At 35.5% G+C, this 25,956-nt stretch overlaps 5 protein-coding genes across 5 annotated transcripts; 3 read left to right on the top strand and 2 right to left on the bottom strand.

Moving 5' to 3' along the window:
* LOC18600549 (calmodulin-binding protein 60 D) lies at positions 1,335–4,942 on the top strand. Its single transcript, XM_018122091.1, has 8 exons — positions 1,335–1,680; positions 1,777–1,858; positions 2,262–2,314; positions 2,528–3,021; positions 3,128–3,288; positions 3,411–3,623; positions 3,722–3,893; positions 4,043–4,942. The coding sequence occupies exons 1-8, from the start codon at positions 1,577–1,579 to the stop codon at positions 4,531–4,533; spliced, it is 1,770 nt and encodes a 589-aa protein (XP_017977580.1). The 5' UTR covers positions 1,335–1,576; the 3' UTR covers positions 4,534–4,942.
* On the top strand, positions 6,253–7,773 carry LOC18600548 (dnaJ homolog subfamily B member 6). Its single transcript, XM_018120649.1, has 5 exons — positions 6,253–6,687; positions 6,819–6,906; positions 6,999–7,069; positions 7,271–7,327; positions 7,435–7,773. The coding sequence occupies exons 1-5, from the start codon at positions 6,577–6,579 to the stop codon at positions 7,582–7,584; spliced, it is 477 nt and encodes a 158-aa protein (XP_017976138.1). The 5' UTR covers positions 6,253–6,576; the 3' UTR covers positions 7,585–7,773.
* Positions 11,025–15,509, top strand: LOC18600545 (importin subunit alpha-2). Its single transcript, XM_018121503.1, has 11 exons — positions 11,025–11,421; positions 12,180–12,276; positions 12,358–12,449; positions 12,529–12,660; positions 12,797–12,982; positions 13,339–13,502; positions 13,605–13,683; positions 13,930–14,058; positions 14,191–14,318; positions 14,414–14,788; positions 14,952–15,509. The coding sequence occupies exons 1-10, from the start codon at positions 11,212–11,214 to the stop codon at positions 14,784–14,786; spliced, it is 1,590 nt and encodes a 529-aa protein (XP_017976992.1). The 5' UTR covers positions 11,025–11,211; the 3' UTR covers positions 14,787–14,788; positions 14,952–15,509.
* LOC18600547 (putative pentatricopeptide repeat-containing protein At1g12700, mitochondrial) lies at positions 15,876–18,280 on the bottom strand. Its single transcript, XM_007031041.2, has one exon. It carries the CDS (start codon positions 18,032–18,034, stop codon positions 16,154–16,156), a length of 1,881 nt encoding a protein of 626 aa, XP_007031103.2. The 5' UTR covers positions 18,035–18,280; the 3' UTR covers positions 15,876–16,153.
* On the bottom strand, positions 18,886–23,696 carry LOC18600544 (pentatricopeptide repeat-containing protein At1g12300, mitochondrial). The gene is given in 3 exon segments (XM_018121103.1): positions 18,886–20,960; positions 21,843–22,508; positions 22,510–23,696. Coding segments are annotated over 3 exon segments (3,477 nt in total). The 5' UTR covers positions 23,377–23,696; the 3' UTR covers positions 18,886–19,016.

Genomic DNA, 25,956 nt, shown 5'->3' with positions numbered 1-25,956 from the left:
ACTTCCTTCTCTGCAGACTTGCAGCCGCCGAGCTTCACCAAAAGGGCAACAGCCATTGACATGTCGGCCGACAGTGAAAGTGACACAGTGAACCAAGTGGGGCTTGTTAAAAATTTTAGTTTATTACCAAATAAAAGTTCGAACAGCTTGGGATTTTTCATTTTTTGGATTTATTCTATTTTTTTAATGCCGTTGTTTTTTGGAATTTTCAATTTTTATCGTGTTTCGATCAACAGGACTCTCTTCGTCCTTAAATATTTTATGGAATCGAGACAAGAAGAGTATCAAACGATAACGGAGAACGGGATTTTCAATGGAATACTTAAGGGTTTAATCAAAATTATTTGATGGTTAGTCATTATCTACTGTGGTAGTTAAAGCTTATCGATTCTCTCTCTCTCTCTCTCTCTATATATATATATATATATATTATTTATATCTTTNTTATCTCTAGTCAAGGTCAAGTGTGATTGGTAAAAGTCTAAGAAGGGCAAATTTGCATAGAGGAAGAACAAAGAATTAAAGTCTTTTGACAATAGTCCTTCACAAAAATAAATTTAGAATCATCGGTAGAAAAAACAATTATTTTTGATAATTAGTATTCGTATTTTTTTGTCTATTTTTCATTTTGAAAGATTTTGAAATGAATTATTATTTTTTAATTTTAGACACCGGGAAGCAAGAACAAAGGTTTCAAATTTTTTGTACAAAACATCTCGAAATAAATTTTATTAATTTTTAGACAAACAAAAGCGAAGAATTCAAAGTGTTGGGAGTATAAATAAAGGAATAATTCCGACAATATTCCATAAAAAGAACTAGAATGATTGTTCATAAAAGACAATTATTTACTGTACTCCATGCGCGCGTTTGCATTATTGGTTAACACAATTACATGGGAAATTCTAACAAAAAGAGAGACACTGACTTACTGACTGTGTCCAATCCTTCAAGACAAACGCGGTATCTGTAGAAAATCAACATAAACAAATCGTTTGTCTTGCGTTCAATTTCGAGCTGCCTTCTAGTTTGATACACTTCTCTCTCTCTCTCTCTCTCTCTGCCCTCCATGCACGCGTTTTAATCCAACCGTGTTTCTGTCACCAATTGTAAGAGGCAAAAACACATTTAATGTAACCTTACTGTTTTGTTGGATTACTCGTTTTTCTGTCCTTTTCAAAGAATCAACATCCCGCGTTAACTTGTTCTTGTTCCAGTTCGTTATACCTTGAACAAAACCCAAAGATTTTGTGGTAGTTTTTTTTGTTTTTTTTTCAAAGTTTAGTGATGTGTACAAGTTGGCAATAATTTAATGAAGGTTTAGCGGCAGATCTTTTTCTATTTGGGTTTTTGCTTGACTTTAGTGACTTAACGTGTTTTCTTAGCATTGATTCGGGTGAGGTTCCAGGTATCTTCTATGACTTTGTAAGTCAATAAAAGCAATTGCTTTGTTTTATATAAGAGCACGGGTGGGGGGAGGTTTCGGTTACTGGCTGGGGTTAAGGCTTTAGATGCTCAAAGGGTTTAGTTTTTTGTCTCTGAACAAGTCATTTTCCAGTTTTCTTCTTTGTTGTTCATGATGTTGCCTATCAAGAGGTCTGCAACTGATGGAGGTGATGAGAGGTTGGGAGTAATGGTTCCTGATCCCAAAAGAAGAGCTACCCTGAAGAGCTCTTGGAGGTGATGAGTGGTTTTGGTTTGTTTCTTTCTCCTCCCAACATCTAAAGCTGATGTTTGCAATGTTTTCTGAATTGGGTTCTTGTTTTTTTCCTGCAGTGGTGCTAGAAACATAGCAGGATTGGGAGGGCTCTCCCTGAAAAGAATTGTGCTCAACCTGGAACCAATGCTTCGATCTTGGGTAAGTAAATCTAAGATGGAATTTGCTGTTCTTTCTTTTGTCTTTCAGGAGCTAGCTAGTATATGGTTTGATCCAGTTCAATCAAGATATCATTTTGGTTTGCATTAGCTCTCAGTTTATAAATTTCAACACGTTTTTTAAGCCGTTTCAAACAGTTGAACAGTAGTTGTTGACTTGTACTTCTTGGAAAGGAACCACAACTGATACAAAGAATTTCAAAAAGATGAGGCTACTGATGAGCTCAATGAAGATTACAGAAAAATTGGCAAATTTCATCATTCTGCCAAAGCATGCATGATGTTTTAAAGTTGATCAATATTTTGGCTGAATGTGTTGTTTATACTTTTAGCTGCATATCTCTCTAGTTTTAATTCTTCTGTATATCATTGGTGAATGTGATCAGGTTCGGGAGGAAGTGGAACGTGGAATTCTGTCCTCCTTTCACCCATCTTCAAGGTAAGCTATTGTATATCTATCTTCTTGGAACTTGTGTTCAAGGATTTTGACTGTATGAACGGTTAATTTTCATCGGCTAGCATCAGCAAGACTCTCAGAATTTAACTTCAGCTTGCTTTGCTTGTATTTTTGCTGAAAAGGGGGGTTCTAAAGCTCCATTATTTCTCTATGGATCCTTGTCTAAACATTGGTTTATGGTTTTCTGGTTTTCAGATCCTTGCTCAATCAGATTGAGGCATCTAAAGGGAGAAGCTTGCAGTTGCGCTTTGTCGATAAACTGCCCCCTACCATATTTACAGGCGGCAAGGTTGAAGCTGAGGAGGGCAATCCCGTCAGGATTGTCCTATTTGATACAAGTAGCAATAAAATTGCCACATCTGGTCCACTGTCTTCTCTTAAGGTTGAGATTGTGGTCCTCAATGGTGATTTTGGTGCTGATGAGCGGGAAGACTGGACAGAAAATGAATTCAACGCAAGCGTTCTTCGTGAAAGGGAAGGTAAAAGGCCATTGTTGACTGGAGATCTCAATGTTACGATGGCAGATGGGGTGGGAACTGTCGATAATGTGATCTTCACTGACAATTCTAGCTGGATAAGGAGCAGAAAGTTCAGGTTAGGAGCTAGAATTGTGCAAAGGATCTCTGGTGAGGTGACAATCAGAGAGGCTATAAGTGAAGCATTCGTGGTGAAGGACCATCGCGGGGAGTGTAAGTTCTTCGAATGCTTTTATTTCAACATTCAGTTTCTGTTATTCTCTTTGTAAATGAATTTATGAATGATCTTTGAGAATTGACATGGAATTGATTCACGCAGTGTACAAGAAACACCACCCTCCATCCCAGCGAGATGAAGTGTGGCGTCTAGAAAGGATAGCTAAAGATGGTGCCTTCCATAGGCGGCTGGCTTCTAACAATATTAGTACAGTAAAGGATTTCCTGCGGTTGCATGTAACTGACCCATCTGCGCTGCGCGATGTAAGTAAATAATTTGCTCCTGTCAATCAGAGCACTCGAGCATGTTGTTGTCTTGGTGCATGCTTTTCTCTGTTATCCTTTTTTTCCTGCTGGTCCTATCTGAATTGGTGACACTACTGCAGATGCTCGGTGGTGGAATCTCAAATAGGGTGTGGGATACGATCATAGAACATGCTTTGACTTGTGTTCTAGATGATGATGAGTGGTATACGTATACCTACTATGGAGCTCAACAAAGGGTTGGACTCCTGTTAAATTCCATTTTCAAGGTTGTAGCGGCAACATTTGGTGGCCAAAATTACCAGCCTTTGGAAAAATTGACCTTTTCTCAGAAGGTTTGTGTTTCATATCCAGGAAACTGATATAGTTACACAAAAATACAGATGTGTTCCATCTGAGTTAAGATTGAATGATTTCTCCACTTAATTTGCAGCTTCTGGTGGAAGATGCAAAGCGACAAGCTTACAGGAATGTTGGAGACCTGGTCTTGACTAATCGGCAAGCAATTTTTGGCCCCTCAATGACCCTGACAAATCTGCTTCCTGAGCCAGATACCATCCCAAATTTACTCCTGCAGCAACCTGATTTCTCAGTTGCCAACCAAGGTACAAGAACTTCTAGTATATTGAATTGTCAACACACAATGAAATTTGTGGAGATCCGTTTTTCACCCACCTTTCCATAACTCTTCTTGCTCTCAACCAGATTCTCTTTACTACTATTCTGATTTCATTGATTCATTGTATGTATGCAGATCAACCAGATATAGCCCTGGGATTCAACCAATCCTCAACATCCTATGCCTATGAAGTGGAAAAAAACAATCAACCACAGGTTTCTCTTGCACAGGATGGACATGGAATTCAAGCATTTAATCCGATGCTAAGAAACAGTTGCAGAATGGAGGGAATCTTCCCTTACCATGGAGACAACAGTTTGTCACTTTTGCCAGACTTTCATTTTGCTACCGAGGATAATCCTCAGGCTCAAATCCAAAGTTGGGCTTCAGTCACTCCAGCATGGGGACAAGCCAGTGGATTTATTTTAACTCCAGACTGCGAATCATCGGTCGGCATCCTTCCTTCTTCCCCAGACTTTAATGTACATAGCCAAAGCATGGGAAAGGGCAGAGATGTGTGCCCCAAAGCTGGGTGGTTGAAGCTTCGAGCTGTTATCCAGTGGAAGTCAATTACACGTGGAGCTAAGGCTCTGGCTGCCAGAAGGCGTATGTATATAAATTACTAGATTGCAGCAATGAAGCATCATCTCAGAATTTTAGGAGCCAAGCTTCTCCAAGGTATGTTAGGTTAGCTTTGTAGGTTTTTTCTGCTATCATCTGTCAAGGTTGTGTAAGATAATTTCTAAATAGCATCTACTCTAGTTTCATGCAATCAGGAGGAAGAAACAATCTCCTAGATGTTTTAGCTTAGATTCTGTAGCGTTTTTCCTGTTGAAAAAGCTTTGTGTATTTTTAGTATGTAAGCATATCAGATTAGGAGGCAAGTATTCTCCTTGAGCTGGAAGCTAATCTCTTCCTCACCAAGCTCTCATCCTTGTAAGTTGCAACAAGTACAACAAAAAGGGTCTTTGTACATAGTGTTTGAAAGTCAAGATCATAAATCTAATAATCAAAATTCTGAGATTTTCACTTTCAGTAGGATCTATACATTTGATACTATAATATTTTCATTCATGGACTCTGTTAGCAGCAGGGTAACAGGGTTTAGCAGAAAACCCTTTGACTGCAAAAAAAACAACAGATTGCTACACCAAAAATTTTTCCATTCAAGGTAAGTTTCCTGTTTCCCTTCTGCTAGCAAAAAGCTCCTTGCATGCTTCCACCAAATGCTATGGGGACAGTTACAATGTAGCCTTTTGGCCTGGAAATTTCTGCACTCTGCTCCCAAGCTACCCTTGGCATCTGAACCCAAAAGACCAAACCAGATCTTGATTAAAATTGAACACCCTGTCACTCTGCCTTTTGCAGATAAAGATCATGGAAGTGAATGCATGATGAGATCTTCCATGGTTGCAACCATGAGTAATAATGAACCTAAGCTTTTTCCTGGAAATGGTAATCAAATCCAAATAATCCAAAAACCCAAATAACCATCATAGAAAGTTGAACAACATCCAATCATCTTTGATTGAGCTAGCTGAACTCTTTAATGTTTTTTTACCAGAGTTTCAATCATAGGTTATGAAACCAGTTTATTCTTAATGTTTCTCTTTCAGGAATCCCAACTCTTCCATTTTTCAAGCTTGCAATTGTTGCAAACCATCCAATATGCAATGATCAGAATCATTTGATCAAGGTAATCATGTGTCAAAAGTGATAGATTCAGTGTTCTAATCACTCTTGATAGACGGATTGGATGAAAGAGAATCTTTATCTTTGCACATGGCACAAAAGTCAAAATAACAAATATGATAAGACAAATCACTTAAGCACCATTTAATTGACATTGGGTTTTCAACCTTTTTTCTTACCTCTTTTTCTTTTTGGCTTGAAAATTATATTTATTTACAGCTTAAATAAAAAAATTTAAATTATTTAATTTAATGTTAAAAAAGTTTTTATTTTTTTAAAATCTAAAAAAAAAATCTTACTTTTTGATTTATGTATTGTAAATCTTTAAATTAAAGTGAGATAATTGTAAATTTTGACAAATTAAAACGAATAATATCTTAAAATTTAGTGTGAATTGAGACACATTATATGTGATATATTAATTATTATTTGATCACATGTTATGATTCGTGGATAAAAATAAAATAATTAAAATTTTTTAAAATTAAAAAAAATTTAATCGTCCAAAATTTGGAAGATTTAGATCCAACATCGGATTGCGTAACCAGAAGAGAAACGGAAACGTGACAGCAGGCGAATGGCAAATCCCGTAATTTGAAGTCAACTCCAGCGGCATTTAAAAAACCCGCCATGAAAATATCTTAGCCCGGAGAACTATTTTCAGGCCGAAATCTCTCGAAGTTTCTTTCTTCATATCTTCTGACATTTCACAAAGTTCCCCCAAGATATTTTCTCTCTCTCGTTCTCTGTCCCCAAACACGCCCCTACAAATCAACGGCGACAAAGCAAAAACTAGTGTTCCAGCTTTTTTTAAGTACATTTGATTTCTTGTTTACCTGTATCGGTTTCGAAGCTTTAAGAAAGCTATGAGCTTTTTGTAGTTCCGTTTTTCAATTTGGAAGGCGGAGAGAGAGAGAGAGAGAGAGAGAGAGAGAGAGAGAGAGAGGAAGACGCGGGGACGGTTTTGGACGGCTGAGATGGATCGGGAAGGAGGATCCCACGGCGGATCTTGTTATTACTCCGTTCTCGGGATTCGCAAGGACGCCTCCTTCTCTGATATCCGCACTGCGTATCGTAAGCTTGCTCTGGTAATCCAAAACAAAAAAACAATCTTCTCGTTTCTTTTTATTTAATTGGCTTCCAATTTTAGATATAGCGGTCCCTTTTGGGAAATCAAAATTTTGAAACTTTTTCAATTTTTATGTTTTGGTATATGAAGAAATGGCATCCGGACAGATACGCCAGAAATCCGGGCGTCGCCGGAGAAGCGAAACGCCGGTTTCAGCAAATCCAAGAAGCTTATTCCGGTAACATTCTCAAATCTTTCTCTATCATCCTGTCGCCGTTAAATTCCCGTAGCTTATTATTATTCATTTATTCGGCCGTTAAATGTCCGCAGTTCTCTCCGACGAGACCAAGAGATCAATGTACGACGCCGGTTTCTACGATCCATTGGAAGAAGAAGACGATGTCCGTAAAAAATCTTATTTTTTATTTTTTTTAATTCTGCCAAGTTAATCTTGTTCCCGTACAACGCAACTAAAACGGCGTCGGTCCGTACCTCGTGTTCGGCGAACTGATTGCCTTGGCAATATCAACTCTTCTAATTTAATCTTTTCGTTAATAGTAAAATTTTTTTCACTGTTATATTTCCATTTTTACTCCCTGCAGGACTTCTGTGATTTTATGAAAGAGATGATCTCGATGATGAACAACGTGAAAGACGAGGTGGTCTGCTCGTAATTTTCTTCATTTTCGTAAGGTTATATATGTAATTTCAGGATTTAACGACTACCCATTGATATTTTTGGATGGGATTTCTTCTTTTAATCTAGGGGGATAGCTTCGAGGATTTGCAAAGGATGTTTGCGGAAATGGTCGGCGGAGATGGCGTGAGCTTCGACGTTAACACCGATACGTCGGAGACGAAGAGGGCACGTGTCTCTAAAGGCAATGCAGCGAAACGGAACGGTTCCCGCTGTTGACCAGTGGCAGCCGCCGTATCATGCAAACAGAACACCCCCACTCGTCCCTTAATCCCGCAATTAGTAACTTAATTTTAGGGCTAATTTCCGTCATTAAGGGAAAACTGGGGGTGTATTTAGGTTATTCTAGGAAAATTGTTGTGACTTTTCTTATGGTTAATAATAAAATTTCCTCTTTTTTAAATGTTTTAAAATGTGTTTCTTTTTTTCTTTATTTTGTGTGCGTGACAATTGGCACTGGGTTGTTCTTTTTAACAGCACATGGCTGCTAAGGTTCATATTTTGCTTGGTTGCACTTGGAAAGACCATTTGACACTTGTTTCTCATGCACCAATTTGCTTTTATGCAAATTACAAATAAAAGCATGCAATTTAATTACACTTGTACATTTTCAATTTGTAGCAAAACGGAAGTTGTTCAATTTGTCGGTTTTCAATAACGATCCACCCTTATAAAATGACCCATCATCCCGTAATGGATTCAGGATGAAGGGTTAAAACTTCAGCAATCAATTTGACAAATCGAAATCGAAATTAATACCAAACTTGGAGGTATAGTAGCATTTACATCTCCCTTACCCTCGAAGGGGAATTGAAAAGAAAGAGGTGAAGTCGTGGGCCTGGTGATGGCGAAAAAGTGCTCACAAGCTGTGGGGTAGAAAAAAAAAAAGCTGAAAGGACCTGCTCATAGGAATGGTCCACACAGCCTACAAACATTTAGCTTTGATTATCAGCTTTTGACAGGACTCTCTCTCTATCTGCAGCAATTATCTGTGCTGTTGTCAGTTGTGAGAGGCTTCTAGTTTCTTAGGATAATAAAAGATATTTTGTCTTGTTTTCCCTCATTTCTTTTCCTTTTGTTCATTCAGGGGGTGGGTTGCTGCCTGTTTTCCTCACTTATTTATTTTTCTTTATGAATTTTTTCTTTGTTAGGTATTGATAATGAATTTTTGGGTGCATTGCAAAATTCAAGAAAGGTTGCTGTCACTTGCCTTTTGTTTAAGTTGTAGTTGTGGTAGGCAGAGGTGGACATAAGATGAGATGACACCACCCCAAAGCAAAAAATTCTTCTGCTAAATTTGGCAAAACTTGCTTTCTTTCTCTCTCTCTTTTTTTTTTTTTTTGTGTTATAACGATAAGCAATGAATAGATTTGAGTTTTTTAATTCATCATATTTAAAAATTAAATAGATTAAATATTTTTAAAAAATTAATCAAAATCAATTAAATATAAAAAAATTAAATTGATTTAATCGGTTTGATTTTAGATTAATAGATTACAAAATATTATATATATTAATATATATAAAATTAGTTTGACTTTTTTGATAAATTGGTTTAAAAATTTTAAAACCAATAACCAACAAAAAAATTAATTAAATCAAATATTTTAGATAAATTGATCTAATAGATCAATTAGATTAAATCGTTTTATCCAAATCGTGGGTGAATAATAGTTGGCTTTATTTGATTTTGTTCATCTTTATTTTTTCAAGCCTTGGATACAGGGCTAGATAACCTGTTTTGGGTTGGGCCGAAATGACCAGAAATATGGGTTTTAACTTGCAAATGATTCTGTTTTGTCTTTTGATTTGGGTTGGACTTAAAAAAAAATTATGAGTGATTTATCTTAGTAACTTTTGATATTATATCCTAACTTAAGGATCAAAACAATCTAATTATGTTTATATTTCTTCTAATTTTATTTATTACTATACTGAAATATGTAGCTAATACCAATAAATAAGAGTTTAAGTCTAATGTGAGTCGAGTTTGAATGATTTACGATTAATTCGATTAGTTCATATCATAACTAAGTCGTTTATTTTTAAGGTTTCTTGTATAGAAACAATCTTTTTAATTAGGTTAATTCTAAATATGTGTAGTTTCTTTTGAAATTATGTATGTGAAGGTGAAACTAAATATTTGATTATGTTATAGTCACATATACATGTAATCAAGGAAGGGTAATATAATCATTTAGAAATTTATTCCCTTTCAATATTTGATTATTAATTGATCCCTCAATATAATTTGGAATTATAGTTATATATTTTTTTATTTGTACTTGCTTTTGTCGTTTAAAAACAGCTGCCAAAAGGCCTAAGACAATGAGTTATGGATAAGCTCGATGACTTTTGCAATATTCAATTGAAAATGACTTAAGTATTCAATAAAAATTGAATTATATTGATTTATGCAATTAAACTTTTAATATTTTATTATCAACTTGTTAATTCTGATGAAAAATTAACAGTTACCAGATTTAATATTGACTGTAATTTTTATTCATGTGACATATGATATGATCCGTAATATTTGAGGTGATCACATTTCTATTATTTACCTCATCTTGCCATAACTTGAAAATTTTATCATTTTGACTATTATCTCGAATAATGACCCTTTATTTGTACGCGGATTAACAGATAAGTCAACTCTTTTTAAATAAATGAAAAAAATCACTTGGGCTTCAATTTAATATTGGGCTTGGGATTTGTTGGCCATTTATTGAGTCCATAAAATACCCCGAGTTCTCACTTTTCTTTTTATTTTTCACCAAATTATATATAATATATATATATAGTATATATATATATTGTATCTTTATNCAAATTATATATATATATATATATATATATATATATATATTGTTCTTTATCCATAGGGTTGATTTATTTTTTTAAAATTGGTTATTACCATTACTTTTATCCAAAAACATAAAATATACTGAAAATTTTAAAACTCAAAAAATCCATTTAAATAATTTCGTTTCGAAAAGTAAATCATTATTAAATCTTCAAATTTTTAAAATTAATTAAGAAGAAATAGAAACATAATTGATTGTTTTTCATTTTGATCAAGCGCAGTTGATTTGAATAAATCTTTAATTACTTAAATTAATTAAGAAAAAATGAAAACATACTTGTGTTTTTTTTTTTTTCAAATTGATTCAATGAAGCAGATTTTATCTTTTATACAAATTCATATTTGATGATACATTTTTAAATCTTTGACTCCTTAAGTTAGTTAAATAAGAAATGGAAACATATTTAATTTTTTCTAATTGGTCGAGTGAACTGATTTTATGCTAAAATTATAGTTTGAATTTATATTTGGTAATACATTACGGGTAATTTTAATCGATAAATCATAAAATTAATTTATAAAATTAGAAAAATATTATTTTTTTCATTTTGATTTTAACAAGTATTTTTCTCATGTGCTGGCTTGCCCTCTAAACAAAGAAATTAACATGTCATAATCCACCGTAAGGTTGCTTATTTCTTTCTTTGTTTATAATATATATTTTAATTTCTGTACCCACCTTCATAATTCAAATAAAAGAAAAGAAAAAAAAATGGCAGTGGCGTAATTATAACACGATCCACGACCATTTTACAAAAATCGGTTGCCCAACAATCCTATATAAACCCTCTCCCTCATTTCCTCTCCCTCTCTTCAAATCAATCAAAATCCCCCCAAAATCTTATTTTCATTTTCCCTCTAGGGTTTTCAGCCGAAGGAAAACAAGAAGAACAAGAAAAAGAGAAGGAGTTCTTGAGGGTTTTAGTTCGATCACTGTCTTTTTCTCTTTAGGGTTGTGTTTTTTCGGGAATTGAGAGAAGATGTCGTTGAGGCCAAACGCAAGGACGGAGGTTCGGAGGAACAGGTACAAAGTGGCGGTGGACGCCGAGGAAGGAAGGCGGAGGAGGGAGGATAACATGGTGGAGATTAGGAAGAACCGCCGTGAAGAGAGTTTGCAGAAGAAGCGACGTGAAGGACTCCAAGCTCAGCCAATGCCTGCTTCTCTTCACTCCTCTGCTGTTGAAAAAAAGGTCGATTTTTCAATTGTTTTATTTTCTCGTTTAATTCCTCAGTGTTTTATCAGTCGCTGAAGTTGTTAAAGCTTGTTCTATGCTATTTGGTTTGGTAAATTTTGATTAATGTTATGGTAGGTTTTTAAACTTGCGAGTATCTAGTTAGTATCATTTTTCTGAATGTGTTGATGAGGTAATGATTATTATTTTTGGTGCTTTTTCGTTGGTCTGACTGGGAACTCTGGTGTAGTGTAAACATTTTGCTATCTGGTTGAGTCCAAGATTGTTGTTCTTTTATGTTAATGTACTAACATCAATTTTCAAATTAGCGATTCGGTTTATTCTTGTATCGTCAGTTAAGGTTTTTTCAGTTCGTTAAGCTTAACCATTAAGTTGTAGCAATTTATAAATGGTATCAAGTTGTATAAGGGGTTGGTTTTTTAATTATTAATTTAGTGCTGTTGGCTTTGTGTTTACACTCCTGGTTAGTTGTTGGTAAGTGCATGGTAGCTTTATTTCCGCCCCTATTTTATTTTTGGCTAGAAATTGAGCCAGAATTAATTAAAATAGAGTTGGGAAAATAGGTTCCTCTTTTTAAATTTCTTTTAAACAGAGTTGTGGTGAATAATTGGCATACTTGCCCCATAAATTCTGTTCTTGCCACAGTTTATATTGTGATGGCTTTTGTTAATTGTTTGATGATATGCTGATTGGCTATGTCTATGACTTGTTTGAGTGTTGGATTCTTCTGATCATGCTCAACTCTTTGACTGCAGTTGGAAAATTTGCCAGCCATGGTTGCTGGTGTTTGGAGTGAGGATAGTAATCTGCAGCTTGAGTCAACCACTCAGTTTAGGAAATTGCTTTCAATCGGTGAGAAATTGATCCTGTAATAGATTTCAGTAAAAAAGTCATAAAATGTTATACCTTAATATCTTTTGTTATTTATTACAGAACGCAGCCCACCTATTGAGGAAGTAATACAAGCTGGTGTTGTTCCTCGCTTTGTTGAGTTCCTTATGAGGGAAGATTTCCCGCAGCTTCAGGTTGGATTTTCTTCAGCTTCAACATTAGTTTTTCACTTCATGTTTCTATGTATGTCTTACTGATTTAATATTTCTGTAGTTTGAGGCAGCATGGGCCCTCACGAATATTGCTTCTGGAACATCTGAGAACACAAAGGTGGTAATTGATCATGGGGCTGTTCCAATATTTGTGAAGTTACTTGGTTCCCCTAGTGATGATGTTCGTGAGCAGGTATGCATATGAAAGGAATTTTGTGTAATTTTGATCATTGACAGAATTAGGAAGTGAGATAAATTGAATCTTACTTGGAAAAAGCTAGTATGAAATTTTTGATAATCTTCTTTTCTCTTTTCTTTTGAACATTCAGGCTGTGTGGGCATTGGGAAATGTTGCTGGTGATTCTCCTAGATGTCGTGATCTTGTCCTTGGCCATGGTGCTTTGCTTCCTTTGTTGGCACAGTTGAATGAGCATGCAAAACTTTCTATGCTGAGAAATGCTACTTGGACACTCTCAAATTTTTGTCGGGGCAAGCCACAGCCTCCCTTTGATCAGGTCTGGACCCTGTTTCTCCCCATTTGTTGGGGAATTATTTTTGGTTTAACATGATATGGCAAGTTTGTTCATGTTCAATGTTATTGATTTACGATGCAAAATCATTGTCCTTTATCTGTCTTTGGAATCTGAGACTCTTTGTTGGATCATGAAAATTATAGATTGCAATTCACTGCTAACATCAAACCAGAAAGTAAGATGTTGCTAGGAGGCTTATGGATATTGAGTGTTGTTTTGTAGCTATGAATTTTCTATGGCATGATATTCGTGAGTTATACTTGAGACTTACCATTCCCAACCACTAGTGGGGTTGAATTGATTATTATCTAACTAATGATCCTTTAATTATTGTTCAGGTTAAACCTGCACTTCCTGCTTTGGCACGCCTTATTCACTCAAATGATGAAGAAGTCTTAACTGATGCATGTTGGGCGCTCTCATATCTTTCTGATGGTACAAATGACAAAATTCAAGCTGTTATCGAAGCGGGTGTATGTGCGCGTCTTGTGGAACTTTTGCTGTGAGTTGGACTATTTGCTTTTGATTGAATCTTGAAGTCTTGCGATTTCTGTTTATGTGTTTTGTTTGCCTGACTTCAATCTAAAATTCTGTGACTTCACAGGCACCCATCTCCGTCAGTGCTCATTCCTGCTCTTCGCACTGTTGGAAATATTGTTACAGGAGATGATCTGCAAACCCAGGTATTTTCCACTTCCTAGGTTTTCTTCTTTTAATTATCTTATTAAGAATATTGATGTTTCACCATTTATCTTCAATGATTGTGTGAATAACTAGTTCTCGCACTCAAACCACATTGATTGGCCCCTTTTAGATTGTAAAATTGATGCAAAATTAGTGGGTTTAGTTGTTAAAGAATATCTTTTGGCTTATATTAGTACGAACCATTTTGTCTTTCTTACTTTTGGACAAACCTTGTTGCCTCTCAGTGTATCATCAATCATCAAGCATTGCCATGCCTTTTGAATCTGTTGACAAATAATTTTAAAAAGAGCATCAAGAAGGAAGCTTGTTGGACAATTTCAAATATCACAGCTGGAAATAAGGAGCAGATACAGGTAACATGTGGATCTGTATCACTTTTTTCTTGTTGCCTTGATATTTCATTCGGTTTTATCACTTTTGGATGTATGATTTTGTTTGCATTCATTTTTACCTTGAAACTATGTATAATCGTATGAATTTTACAGGCTGTGATTGAAGCTAATATTATTGCGCCACTGGTTCATCTGCTTCAAAATGCCGAATTTGATATTAAGAAAGAAGCTGCGTGGGCCATTTCAAATGCTACATCTGGTGGAACTCATGATCAAATCAAGTATGAAAATTGTTTCCTCATCTTAGTTTGGAATAATGTCTTGGCAAATTATTGACAATATACTGGTTCTGATCCGGGCATATCGTATATTTCAGGTTCCTTGTAAGTCAAGGTTGTATCAAGCCATTGTGTGATCTTCTTAACTGCCCTGATCCAAGGATAGTTACAGTTTGTTTAGAAGGGCTTGAAAATATTTTGAAGGTAGGAGAAGCTGATAAGAATCAGGGCAATACTGGAGGTGTGAATCTCTATGCACAAATGATTGATGATGCAGAGGGTTTAGAGAAGATTGAGAATTTACAGTCTCATGATAACACTGAGATCTATGAAAAGGCTGTGAAAGTTCTTGAGACATATTGGTTGGAGGAGGAGGATGAGACAATGCCACCAGGTGATGCCTCTCAAACAGGGTTTCAGTTTGGACCGGGTGAGGTTCATGTTCCGTCAGGGGGATTCAATTTCAGCTAGAGGTATGTGGTGCTGCTGTTGTATGCATTTATCTATTAGTGTTTTACATTATTGGAAGCCCTTTATGTTTATTTAGATAGGGTAGATGGTGCTCCATTCATGCATATCTGATTATTAGTTGTATCCACTATGCGTTTTAAAAGCTGTTTGCAACTACCATTTCAGGAATTATATCTGGTCCTGTGTAAGTCCTTATGGATATGGTGGAACAATAGTTGGGTTCCAGGTCAGGCGTCTTGTTGTCATGTTTGGGTCCTGTCAAGGGTCGGGTGTGGTGTCGAGGGTGCTGGGCTGGCTTGGAAGAACACAGCCAGGTTCATATTATGCAAGAAAGGAAATGGAGGGAAGATGAGATTGGTGATCTGCTACAATAAATTGAGGAATCAGAGTGTTTATTTTGGGTGCTCGTGAAACAAATATTGGAGTCTGTCTCAATTTGTAGTTGTCATGGTTAGTGGTGATGTCTTTGCAATGGCATGGCTGGGTGATTTTGGCAATTCCCAAAACAGTTACACCTTGTTATGAGTAACATGGGAATATTCTTTTGCTTCTACGTAATTGGAGTGTTGTGTTGTCATATCATGCATCAAAATATGCCTCTTTTAGATAGTCTTATATTTTTTGTGTAGTGTATACAATGCCTCGTTGGAAGCTTTGTCAAAACATCATTTGAAGGGGAAATAGAGTTACTACTAATGTAATTGATGGTTTGATTTTCTTTCTTCTCTGTTGGCTGTTTTCATTTGACCTTGATCACTGGTTATGTCCTGCTGCCTCCCATATCCTCTTTATACTTGGGAGAGACATTGATTCTGGAGATTACTTCTAGTCAATTTGAGAGGGAGTCCAAACAGCCGATGCCTTGGGCTGCCCGGAATTTCTATCAGAGAGCTAACAGGTAACAAGTCGTTTTTTGCATGGCTTCTGCGTGAACAGAGTAATCAGCAAGAAACAGAACGAAGCCCATATCTAGGGCGTCCAAAGAAGGGTTCTACTTTCTAATAATAGTTTAGGGTTGGTGAAAATCTATTTGTTTGGTTACTGCTCCGAGAGCCAATGTTTAGACTGTAGCCCAATTAAGACTGATAAAAAGCTGAGAAATTGGTAAATTTACAATGACCTCATATGAACCAATTGATATTGGAAACAAGCTCTTATGAATCTACCATTGTTCCCGATATGTCAAGTAGGGTAAAGAGCATGAAACAAATGGTATTAGGAATAAGGCCCCTCTTTATATTTTCTGCAGATGAAAATTGCTTACCACCCACCACAACCTAGCAGCAGTACCAAAACAAATAGAGGTGACAAACATTGCCTTCTTCCTCAATTTCAAGAAAAGTGATTTCAGGAGAACTTAATTATGGCTACAAGAATTCTTTGCAGCATAGAAAAGCTTTTAGAGTAGAATTTTTGTTTGATGGATAACAAGTCATATCATGTTGACGTTTTGATCTATCTTCAGAGTTTCTAGGAAGCAGCTCAAGAATAGATTGATCTCCTCCATTTCTACACAATAGATCCACTACCATTGTTGCTGTCGAAGAATCTGCAGAAAATCCTTTACCAACCATCTCATGTAAAATTTGCACTGCTCTGGACACCTCGTTGTTTTGGAAAAATCCTTTGATCATTGTGTTGTAAGAACAACTATCTAGCGAGCAACCATTCAGTTCCATTTTCCTGAACAAATCATATGCTTCATTTGGTAACCCTTCTTTACAAAGTCCTTTGATCATGATATTGAAAGTGTAAACATTAGGGTGTAACCCTTTGACGGGCAGTGCACAAAATAATTTCCTTGCAACATTGAGTTGCCCAACTTGACATAAGCCATCAATTAAGATACTATAGTGGACAATATTAGCTTCTATCCCATTGCTCTGCATAACATGAAAAAGTTCCACTGCCTCATGAACATGACCGTGCTTGCATAAGCCATGCAACAAAGTAGAGTAAGTCACCGTGTTTGGAACGCGGCCGCGAGCACTCATTTCTTTGTAAAGTTCCCGTGCTGCCCCAAGTCTCCCTACTTGGCACATGCCGTTTATAAGAGCAGTGTAAGTAACAGTGCTAGGAACTACTCCATTTCGAGACATTTCATCAAAGAGTTCCTTGGCCTCATCAATCTTTTGCAATTTACAAAATCCATTGACCATGATGTTGTAACTACAAACATTAGGTACACAACCCTTAGTAATCATCAAATTAAGAACCTTTCTAGCCTCATCCATTTTGCCTTGCAGAGAATATCCATCCATCAATGTAGTATATGTAATAGTATCAAGATCAACACCCTGTTGAATCATTACCTCGACAATATCACGAGCCTCTGAAACCCTCCCTTCTTTACAAAATGCATCAACCAATATACTATAAGAGACAACATCTAGTTTGCAATTGTTAGCAACCATTTCTGTCAATAATCTCATAACTTCCTTCCATTGGCCTAAATTACACATAGCATGAATTAAACAACTATAAGTCACAACATCTGACAAAATGCCTTTACCTGTCATTTCAGACAAAAGGTTTAAAGCCTCAGCTACAAGCTTGTCCTTACAAAGACTGTCAATTATTGTGTTGTATGTCACAATGTCAGGTAGACAGCCACTTCGTTCCATGTTCCTTAACAATCTAATAGCCCCAGTAGTGTAGCCTACTTTACAAAGACCATTTATTATGGTATTATGAGTAATCAAATTAGGTTGGTAACCATTCCTCACAATCTCATCAAACAACATCACTGCTTGAGCTATTTTACCTTCAAAACACAAGCCATTGACCAGGGTGGTAAATGTGATAATATTGGGTTGAATACCCAGTTTCAACATTTTTCCTAAAAGCGAAAACCCAAAATCCGTACGATGCAAGCGGGAAAAACAATTAAGCAAAATGTTGAAAGTATAAACATCATGTCTGATTCCAAAAAAATCCATTTGTCTCGACAGAGAAACAGCAGTTTCATAATGCTTCATTCTAACAATCGCACCAAGTACTTGAGTAAATTCAACAATACAAGGGCGGGGATGGGTACGAAGCATATGATTGAACAAATCCAAGGCATCATCAATTTTGTGAAACACATACTTGCATTTGTTGAAACGGGGGGAAGAGGTAGAGAAAAATGGGTATTGGAAAGAAGAAACGAAAATAGGAGGAGACAGAGAGAAGGAGTTACCAAGTAGAAGGAGACGCAATTGCAGAGCAGAAGAAGAAGAAGAAGTGCATTTCCAGGCCCTCATCATCGTCTTCTTTTCTTCACTTGAGAAGAATGGCTAACAAAAGGAACCAGATGTCAAGGGCGTCGAAACAAGGGGACCATTGGGTGCAACAGGCAGGGTTCTATATTTCTTTTGTTCTATTGGTGTTCTTTCTTTCTTTCTTTTTAATGCTGGAAATTTTGACATCACCAACTACTATCTTGTTAAATTTTATTAATAAACTAAAAAAAAATTTAAGAGGAGGGTGACATATACCATACCTTCAGAATTACATAAAATTTCAGCTAGAGGTATGTGGTGCTGCTGTTGTATGCATTTATCTATTAGTGTTTTACATTAGTGGAAGCCCTTTATGTTTATTTACATAGGGTAGACGATGCTCCGATTATGCATATCTGATTATTAGTTGTATCTGCTATGCGTTTTAAAAGCTGTTTGCAATTACTATTTCAGGAATTATATCTGGTCCTGCATAAGGCCTTATGGATATGGTGGAACAATAGTTGGGTTCCAGGTCAGGCGTCTTGTTGTCATGTTTGGGTCCTGTCCAGGGTCGGGTGTGGTGTCGAGGATGCTGGGCTGGCTTGGGTTACCAACACACCCAGGGTCATATCATGCAAGGGAGGATATGGATGGAAGATGAGCTTGGTGATCTGCTACAATAAATTGAGGAATCAGAGGTTTAATTTTGGATGCTCGTGAAACAAAAATTGGTGTCTGTCTCAATTTGTAGTTGTCATGGTTAGTGGTGATGTCTTTGCAATAGCATTGCTGGGTGATTTTGGCAAATTCCCAAAACAAAGGCCCCTATTTATAGTTTCTGCAAATGAAAACTGCTTACCAGTACAACCTAGCAACAGAACCAGAACAAATAATGGTGACAAACATTGACTGATTCCTCAATTTCAAGAAAACTGATATGAGGAAAACTTAATTATGGTTGCAAAGAATTCTTTGCAGCATAGAAAAACTTTTTGAATAGAATTTTTGTTTAATGGATAACAAGTCATTTCATGTTGACATTTTGATCATCTTCAGAGTTTCTAAAAAGCAGCTCAAGAATAGATTGATCTCCTCCATTTTTACACAATAAATCCACTACCATTGTTGCTGTTGAAGAATCTGCAGAAAATCCTCTATCAACCATCTCATGTAAAATTTGCACTGCCCTTGACACATCATTGTTTTGGAAAAATCCTTTGATCATTGTATTGTAAGAACAACTATCTTGCAAGCAGCCATTCACTTCCATTTTCCTAAACAAATCATATGCTTCATTGAGTAGCCCTTCTTTACAAAGTCCTTTGATCATGATATTACAAGTATAAACATTAGGGTGTAACCCTTTGACTGGGAGTGCACAAAATAATTTTCTTGCAACATTAAGTTGCCCAACTTGACATAAGCCATCAATTATGATACTATAATGGACTATGTCAGCTTCTATTCCATTGCTCTGCATAACATGAAAAAGTTCCATTGCCTCATCAACATGACCATGCGTGCATAAGCCATGTAACAAAATAGAGTAAGTCATCATGTCTGGAACAAGGCCACGAGTACTCATTTCTTTGAAAAGTTCTCGTGCTGCAGAAAGCCTCCCTAGATGGCACATTCCATTTATAAGAGTATTATAAGTAACAGTGTTAGGGACTAATCCATTTAGAGACATTTCGTGAAAAAGTTCCATGGCCTCATCTATCTTTTGAAATTTACAATATCCATTGATCATGATACTGTAACTATAAATATTAGGTACACAACCCTTGGTAATCATCAAATTAAGAACCCTTCTAGCCTCTTCCATTTTGCCTTGCAAACAATATCCACCCATCAATGCGGTATATGTAATAGTATTAGGATCAACATCTTGTTCAATCATTACTTTGATAGTGTCACAAGCCTCGGAAACCCTTCCCTCTTTACAAAATGCATCAACCAATATACTATAGGAGACAATATTTGGCTTGCAGTTATTAGCAACCATTTCTGTCAATAATCTCATAACTTCATTCCACTGGCCCGAACTACACATAGCATGAATGAAAGAATTATAAGTCACAACATCTTGCGGAATACCTTTACCTCTCATTTCAGAAAAAAGGTTTAAAGCCTCAGGTACAAGCTTATCCTTACAAAGACAGTCGATGATTGTGTTGTATGTCACGATGTCAGGTACACAGCCACTTTGTTCCATGTTCCTTAACAATTTAGTAGCTCCACTAGTGTAGCCTACTTTACAAAGACCATTTATCATGGTATTATAAGTAATCAAATCAGGTTGGTAACCATTTCTGACAATCTCATCAAACAATATCACTGCTTCAGCTATTTTACCTTCAAAACAGAACCCATTGACCAGGGTGTTAAATGTGGTAGTATCAGGTTGAATACCCAGCTTCAACATTTTTCCCAAAAGCGAAAACCCAAAATCCGAACAACGCAAGCGGCAAAAACAATTAACCAAAATGCTGAGAGTATAAACATCATGTCTGATTCCAACTAAGTCCATTTGTCTCAACAGAGAAATAGCAGTTTCATAATGCTTCATTCTAACAATCGCACCTAGTACTTGAGTAAATTCAACAATAGAAGGGCGGGGGTAGGTATGAAGCATGTGATTGAACAAATCCAAGGCATCTTCAATTTTGTGAAACACATACTTGGATTTCTTGAAACGGGTGGAAGAGGTAGAGAAAAATGGGTATTTCAAAGAAGAAACGAAAATAGGAGGAGAAAGAGAGAAGGAGTTACCAAGTAGAAGGAGACGCAATTGCAAAGCAGAAGAAGAAGAAGTGCATCTCCAGGCCCTCATCTTCGTCTTCTTTTCTTGACTGTCAATCTCGAGCAGAATGGCTAAGAGCAGGAACCAGTTGACAAAGGGCGTCGAGACGAGGGGAACCATTAGGTGCCACAGGGTTCTAATTTCCCTGGATTGGGTCTCGGTTAAAAGTTATAGAACTAGTTGTTTTGGTCAGTGCTCGGAGAGCCCATGTTTAGCCGTTGCCAAATCTGTACAATTGCAAGACAAATAGAAAAAGCCCAGTTCAAGTGGTGAAACCATACTTTTATCTGTTTTGTTTTTTATTTTATAATTAAAGGAAGGAAGATTCGAATTTTGTTATTTAAGTAGGAAGATTATGTATTAATTAATGAGTTAAATATTCAAATGTTTTGGTTTAAATAGTTAAAAAGTTTATATAATATGGTCACTTCTTTATTTAATTAACTTTCTCATTTTTCATTATGTTAAACAAATCTTTCAATTTTGATTGTATTTAAGTAAATCTGCAATTCTTATTGAAAGCAATTGTCATCAGATTCAAGATTGGTTAGAATATTATGAACATATGATATATAATTGATAAATTAATGTAATTTAAATAATGGTTAATGTGGTTATATTTGACAGATGATATGATCAAATGCACGAATCTGTCTTATATGTCAAGTTTCATGACACACAAAATATTAATTATTGTATTTTTGGGTGCTAAAATTTGAAGATAATGTCAGTTGAAATATATTAAATATTATATGAAATAACATTTCAATTGCCTTAATCATAGGTAGGGGAGGGAAGTAAGTGAAGAACATACAAACAAACCATTTTGACATGATTTTTTGATAACGAGAAATTACACAGCTTTTTTTCTGTCTTCTTAAAATACATACTCATGTCTTCTATAGAGGTGACAAACATTGCCTTCTTCTTCAATTCCAAGAAAACTGATTTGAGGAGAACTTAATTACGGTTACAAGAATTCTTTGCAGCATAGAAAAGCTTTTAGAAAAGAATTTTGCTTAACAAAGATTGATGGATAACAAGTCATTTCATGTTGACATTTTGATCATCTTCAGAGTTTCTAAGAAACAGCTCAAGAATAGATTGATCTCCTCCATTTTTACACAATAAATCCACTACCATTGTTGCTGTTGAAGAACCTGCAGAAAATCCTTTATCAACCATCTCATGTAAAATTTGCACTGCCCTTGACACATCATTGTTTTGGAAAAATCCTTTGATCATTGCATTGTAAGAACAACTATCTTGCAAGCAGCCATTCACCTCCATTTTCCTAAACAAATCATATGCTTCATTTGGTAGCCCTTCTTTACAAAGTCCTTTGATCATGATATCGCAAGTATAAACATTAGGGTGTAACCCTTTGCCTGGGAGTGAATGAAATAATTTCCTGGCAACATTAAGTTGCCCAACTGGACATAAGCCATCAATTAAGATACTATAGTGGACAATATTAGCTTCTATCCCATTGCTCTGCGTAACATGAAAAAGTTCCGCTGCCTCATGAACATGACCGTGCTTGCATAAGCCATGTAACAAAGTAGAGTAAGTCACCGTGTTTGGAACGAGGCCGCGAGCACTCATTTCTTTGTGAAGTTCCCGTGCTGCCCCAAGTCTCCCTACTTGGCACATGCCATTTATAAGAGCAGTGTAAGTAACAGTGTTAGGGACTACTCCATTTCGAGACATTTTCATCAAAGAGTTCCTTGGCCTCATCAATCTTTTGCAATTTACAAAATCCATTGACCATGATGCTGTAACCATAAACGTTAGGTACACAACCCTTAGTAATCATCAAATTAAGAATCTTTCTAGCCTCATCCATTTTGCCTTGCAAACAATATCCATCCATCAATGCATTATATGTAATAGTATCAGAATCAACACCTCGTCGAATCATTCCTTCAACAATATCACAAGCCTCTGAAACCCTTCCTTCTGTACAAAATGCATCAACCAATATACTATAGGAGACAATATTTGGCTTGAAATTATTAGCAACCATTTCTGTCAATAATCTCATAACTTCATTCCACTGGCCCAGACTACACATAGCATGAATGAAAGAATTATAAGTCACAACATCCGGCGGAATACCTTTACCTCTCATTTCAGACAAAAGGTTTAAAGCCTCAGGCACAAGCTTGTCCTTACAAAGACAGTCGATGGTTGTGTTGTATGTTACAGTGTTAGGTACAATGCCACTTTGTTTCATGTTCCTTAACAATCTAATAGCCCCAGTAGTGTAGCCTATTTTACAAAGACCATTCATTACGGTACCATAAGTAATCAAATCAGGTTGGCAACCATTCCTGACAATCCCATCAAACAAGATCACTGCTTCAGCTATTTTACCTTCAACACATAACCCGTTGACCAGGGTGTTAAATGTGGTAGTATCAGGTTGAATACCCAGCTTCAACATTTTTCCCAAAAGCGAAAACCCAAAATCCGTACGATGCAAGCTGCAAAAACAATTAACCAAAATGTTGAGAGTATAAACATCATGTCTGATTCCCAAGGAAATCCATTTGTCTCGACAGAGAAACAGCAGTTTCATAATGCTTCATTCTAACAATCGCACCTAGTACTTGAGTAAATTCAACAATACAAGGGCGGGGATGGGTACGAAGCATGTGATCGAACAAAACCAAGGCATCATCAATTTTGTGAAACGCATACCTGGATTTGTTGAAACGGGGGAAGAGGAAGAAGAAAAGAAAAGGGTAGGAGAAAGAGAAAAGGAGTTACCAAGTAGAAGGAGACGCAATTGCAAAGCAGAAGAGGAAGTGCATTTCCAGACCCTCATCACTTCTTCACTGTGAAACTTGACAAGAGAAGGAATCAGATGTAATGGGCGTCCAAAGCAGGAGTAAACTTTAAACTATTGCTCCAAGACCCTACGCACGGACTCTTTAACTAGTATTACAGGATTGATGAAAAGCTCAACAGGGAGCAGGCTGGGCTCAACAAGGTTCTAATTTTCTATGGATTGAGGGTCTCGGTTGTTCTGTTTAGCCCTTTCCAAAGCTTTACAATTACAAGACCAATAGAAAAGCCCAGTTTAATTGGTGAAACCATACTGTTTTATCTGTTTTGTTTTGGAGAAAATTACCAGAAATAGTCTTTATTGATAAAAATATTTTAAAAATAATTATTAAAATAAATTTAATTATTTTTAATTATATTTAGTCATAATTTGATAAAAATACTCTTAAAATATTTCAAATAAATTAAATCATTTATCACAATTTCTTCTCATTTGTGTTTCTGATTTCTCTCACTTACCATCTCAGTCTCTCAAAATTTTATCGATTTCTCTCCTCGACATTCATCTGCTATGCTTTTGATTTCTCTCTCCCACATTTTTAAAATTCTCTTTCTTGCGCTTTCAAGATACCAAGCAATAGTTTTGATGTACTTGGTGGGTGATTATTTGAGAAATTTGATTTTTAGGTATTTTGAATAAAACTAAAACGGTAGAAATGAACATAGATGTTTGAAATAGCTTTTAATTAAATCAATTCGGGACCTAGACACCAATAAACTCAAAAATTAAAATTTATAAATTTAGGTTTTTAAAGGATTTTTTTTTTTTTTTAGTTGAAATAGGTACTTTAGATAAGAAAATTTATGTTTTGATTTATGAAAACATGTTAAAAACACTTTAATATGTGTCAAATTATAAAAAAAAAACAAAAAGAAATGAAGAGAGTTGAAAGAATTTGACGTTTTGGTTCGTAAGTAACAATAACATTTTAGACATTAAAGTGTAACAAAATGTTTTTGAATATGACGTGTAACAATAATATTTTTTTTCAATATAGCGTGTAACAATTTTTTTTAACCATGACGTGTAACAACCTAATCATAGCGTGTCACATGTTTTTATACATGACGTATCATATGTTTTTGTACATGACGTGTCACATGTTTTTATATATGGTGTGTAACAACTTAACAATAAAATGTCACATGTTTTTGCACATGACGTGTAACAATATAATCATAACGTGTAACATATTTTTATACATAGTGTGTAATATCATAACGTGTAATTTCATTAAGCGTAATTTTATCTAACTTGATTAAAAATAATTAAAATTATAAAAAAATAATTAAAATTATAAAGAAAGGTTATTTTTGAAAATATTTTATCTTTAAGGATTATTTTAAAAATGTCCATTTGTTTTGTTTTGGTTTGAAGGCTTCCAAGTTTTTATTGTTTCAATATCGGTTAATATTTTATAATCAAATGATAAATAATTTTATGGCACCGAGAAATTACACAGCTTTTTTTTACTCCTCTAAGAACACGTACTGTCTTTTATTTATATATAGAGAGAGAGAGGATATGAAAGCTCAGCTTTTGATGGAAAATCACTTAAATGTTGTGTGAAAGCATGGGGAAGTTAAAAGCCAGCAATGCAATCACCCCCATTATCAAACCTTCATTATTTCCATTGTAGACACAGGCCTTTAGCACCACACCTTCTCAGGCCTTTCTGCAACACATTGGCTTGTTTCCTCACCAGCAAAGGCACCAACAAAGAAATTGTTTTTTCTCTGTACAAATGGAGGAAAGTTCATTTACAACTTTCTTTTTCATTGACATCCCGTATGAACAATTTTGTACATGCTAATTTATGATGGTTATTAAAAAATATAAGATATTTGATTATACACTATTTATTTTTTTCTTTGTTTAAATAACTTTCATTTTCAATAACTTACCATGTTAACATTCTATTATAGTTTCATGGGATATTTGATAAAAATGGTAACTTTAACAAAAAAAATGCAAATCAAAATCATGTCTTTTTTACGTACTTGGGTAAATAAGTTTACAAAAATAAATTATTTTTTATTTTAATTTATTTAATTTTAGTAAATGACTTCATTATATAAGAAAAATTATTTCACAAATTAAGTTTGAAACCAAAAAAAAAAAAAGAAGTAGGCATTTTTCCCAAGAAAAGAAAAATATTTGAAGCCTAAAAGCCAAAAAATAACCTTTTACAAAAAGAGAAAAAGAAATTGACAGCTAAGCACCTGAAAATTTACCCTCCGTGCATGTTGCCACGTGGACAACACCCATCTCAAAAATTTGGCGGGTGTTCCTCTCCCGACAACCCCCCTT

The sequence above is a fragment of the Theobroma cacao genome, chromosome 5 (genome assembly GCF_000208745.1).
Source record: "Theobroma cacao cultivar B97-61/B2 chromosome 5, Criollo_cocoa_genome_V2, whole genome shotgun sequence".
Taxonomy (NCBI): Eukaryota; Viridiplantae; Streptophyta; class Magnoliopsida; order Malvales; family Malvaceae; genus Theobroma; species Theobroma cacao.
This window is presented reverse-complemented; position numbering and strand designations above follow the sequence as displayed.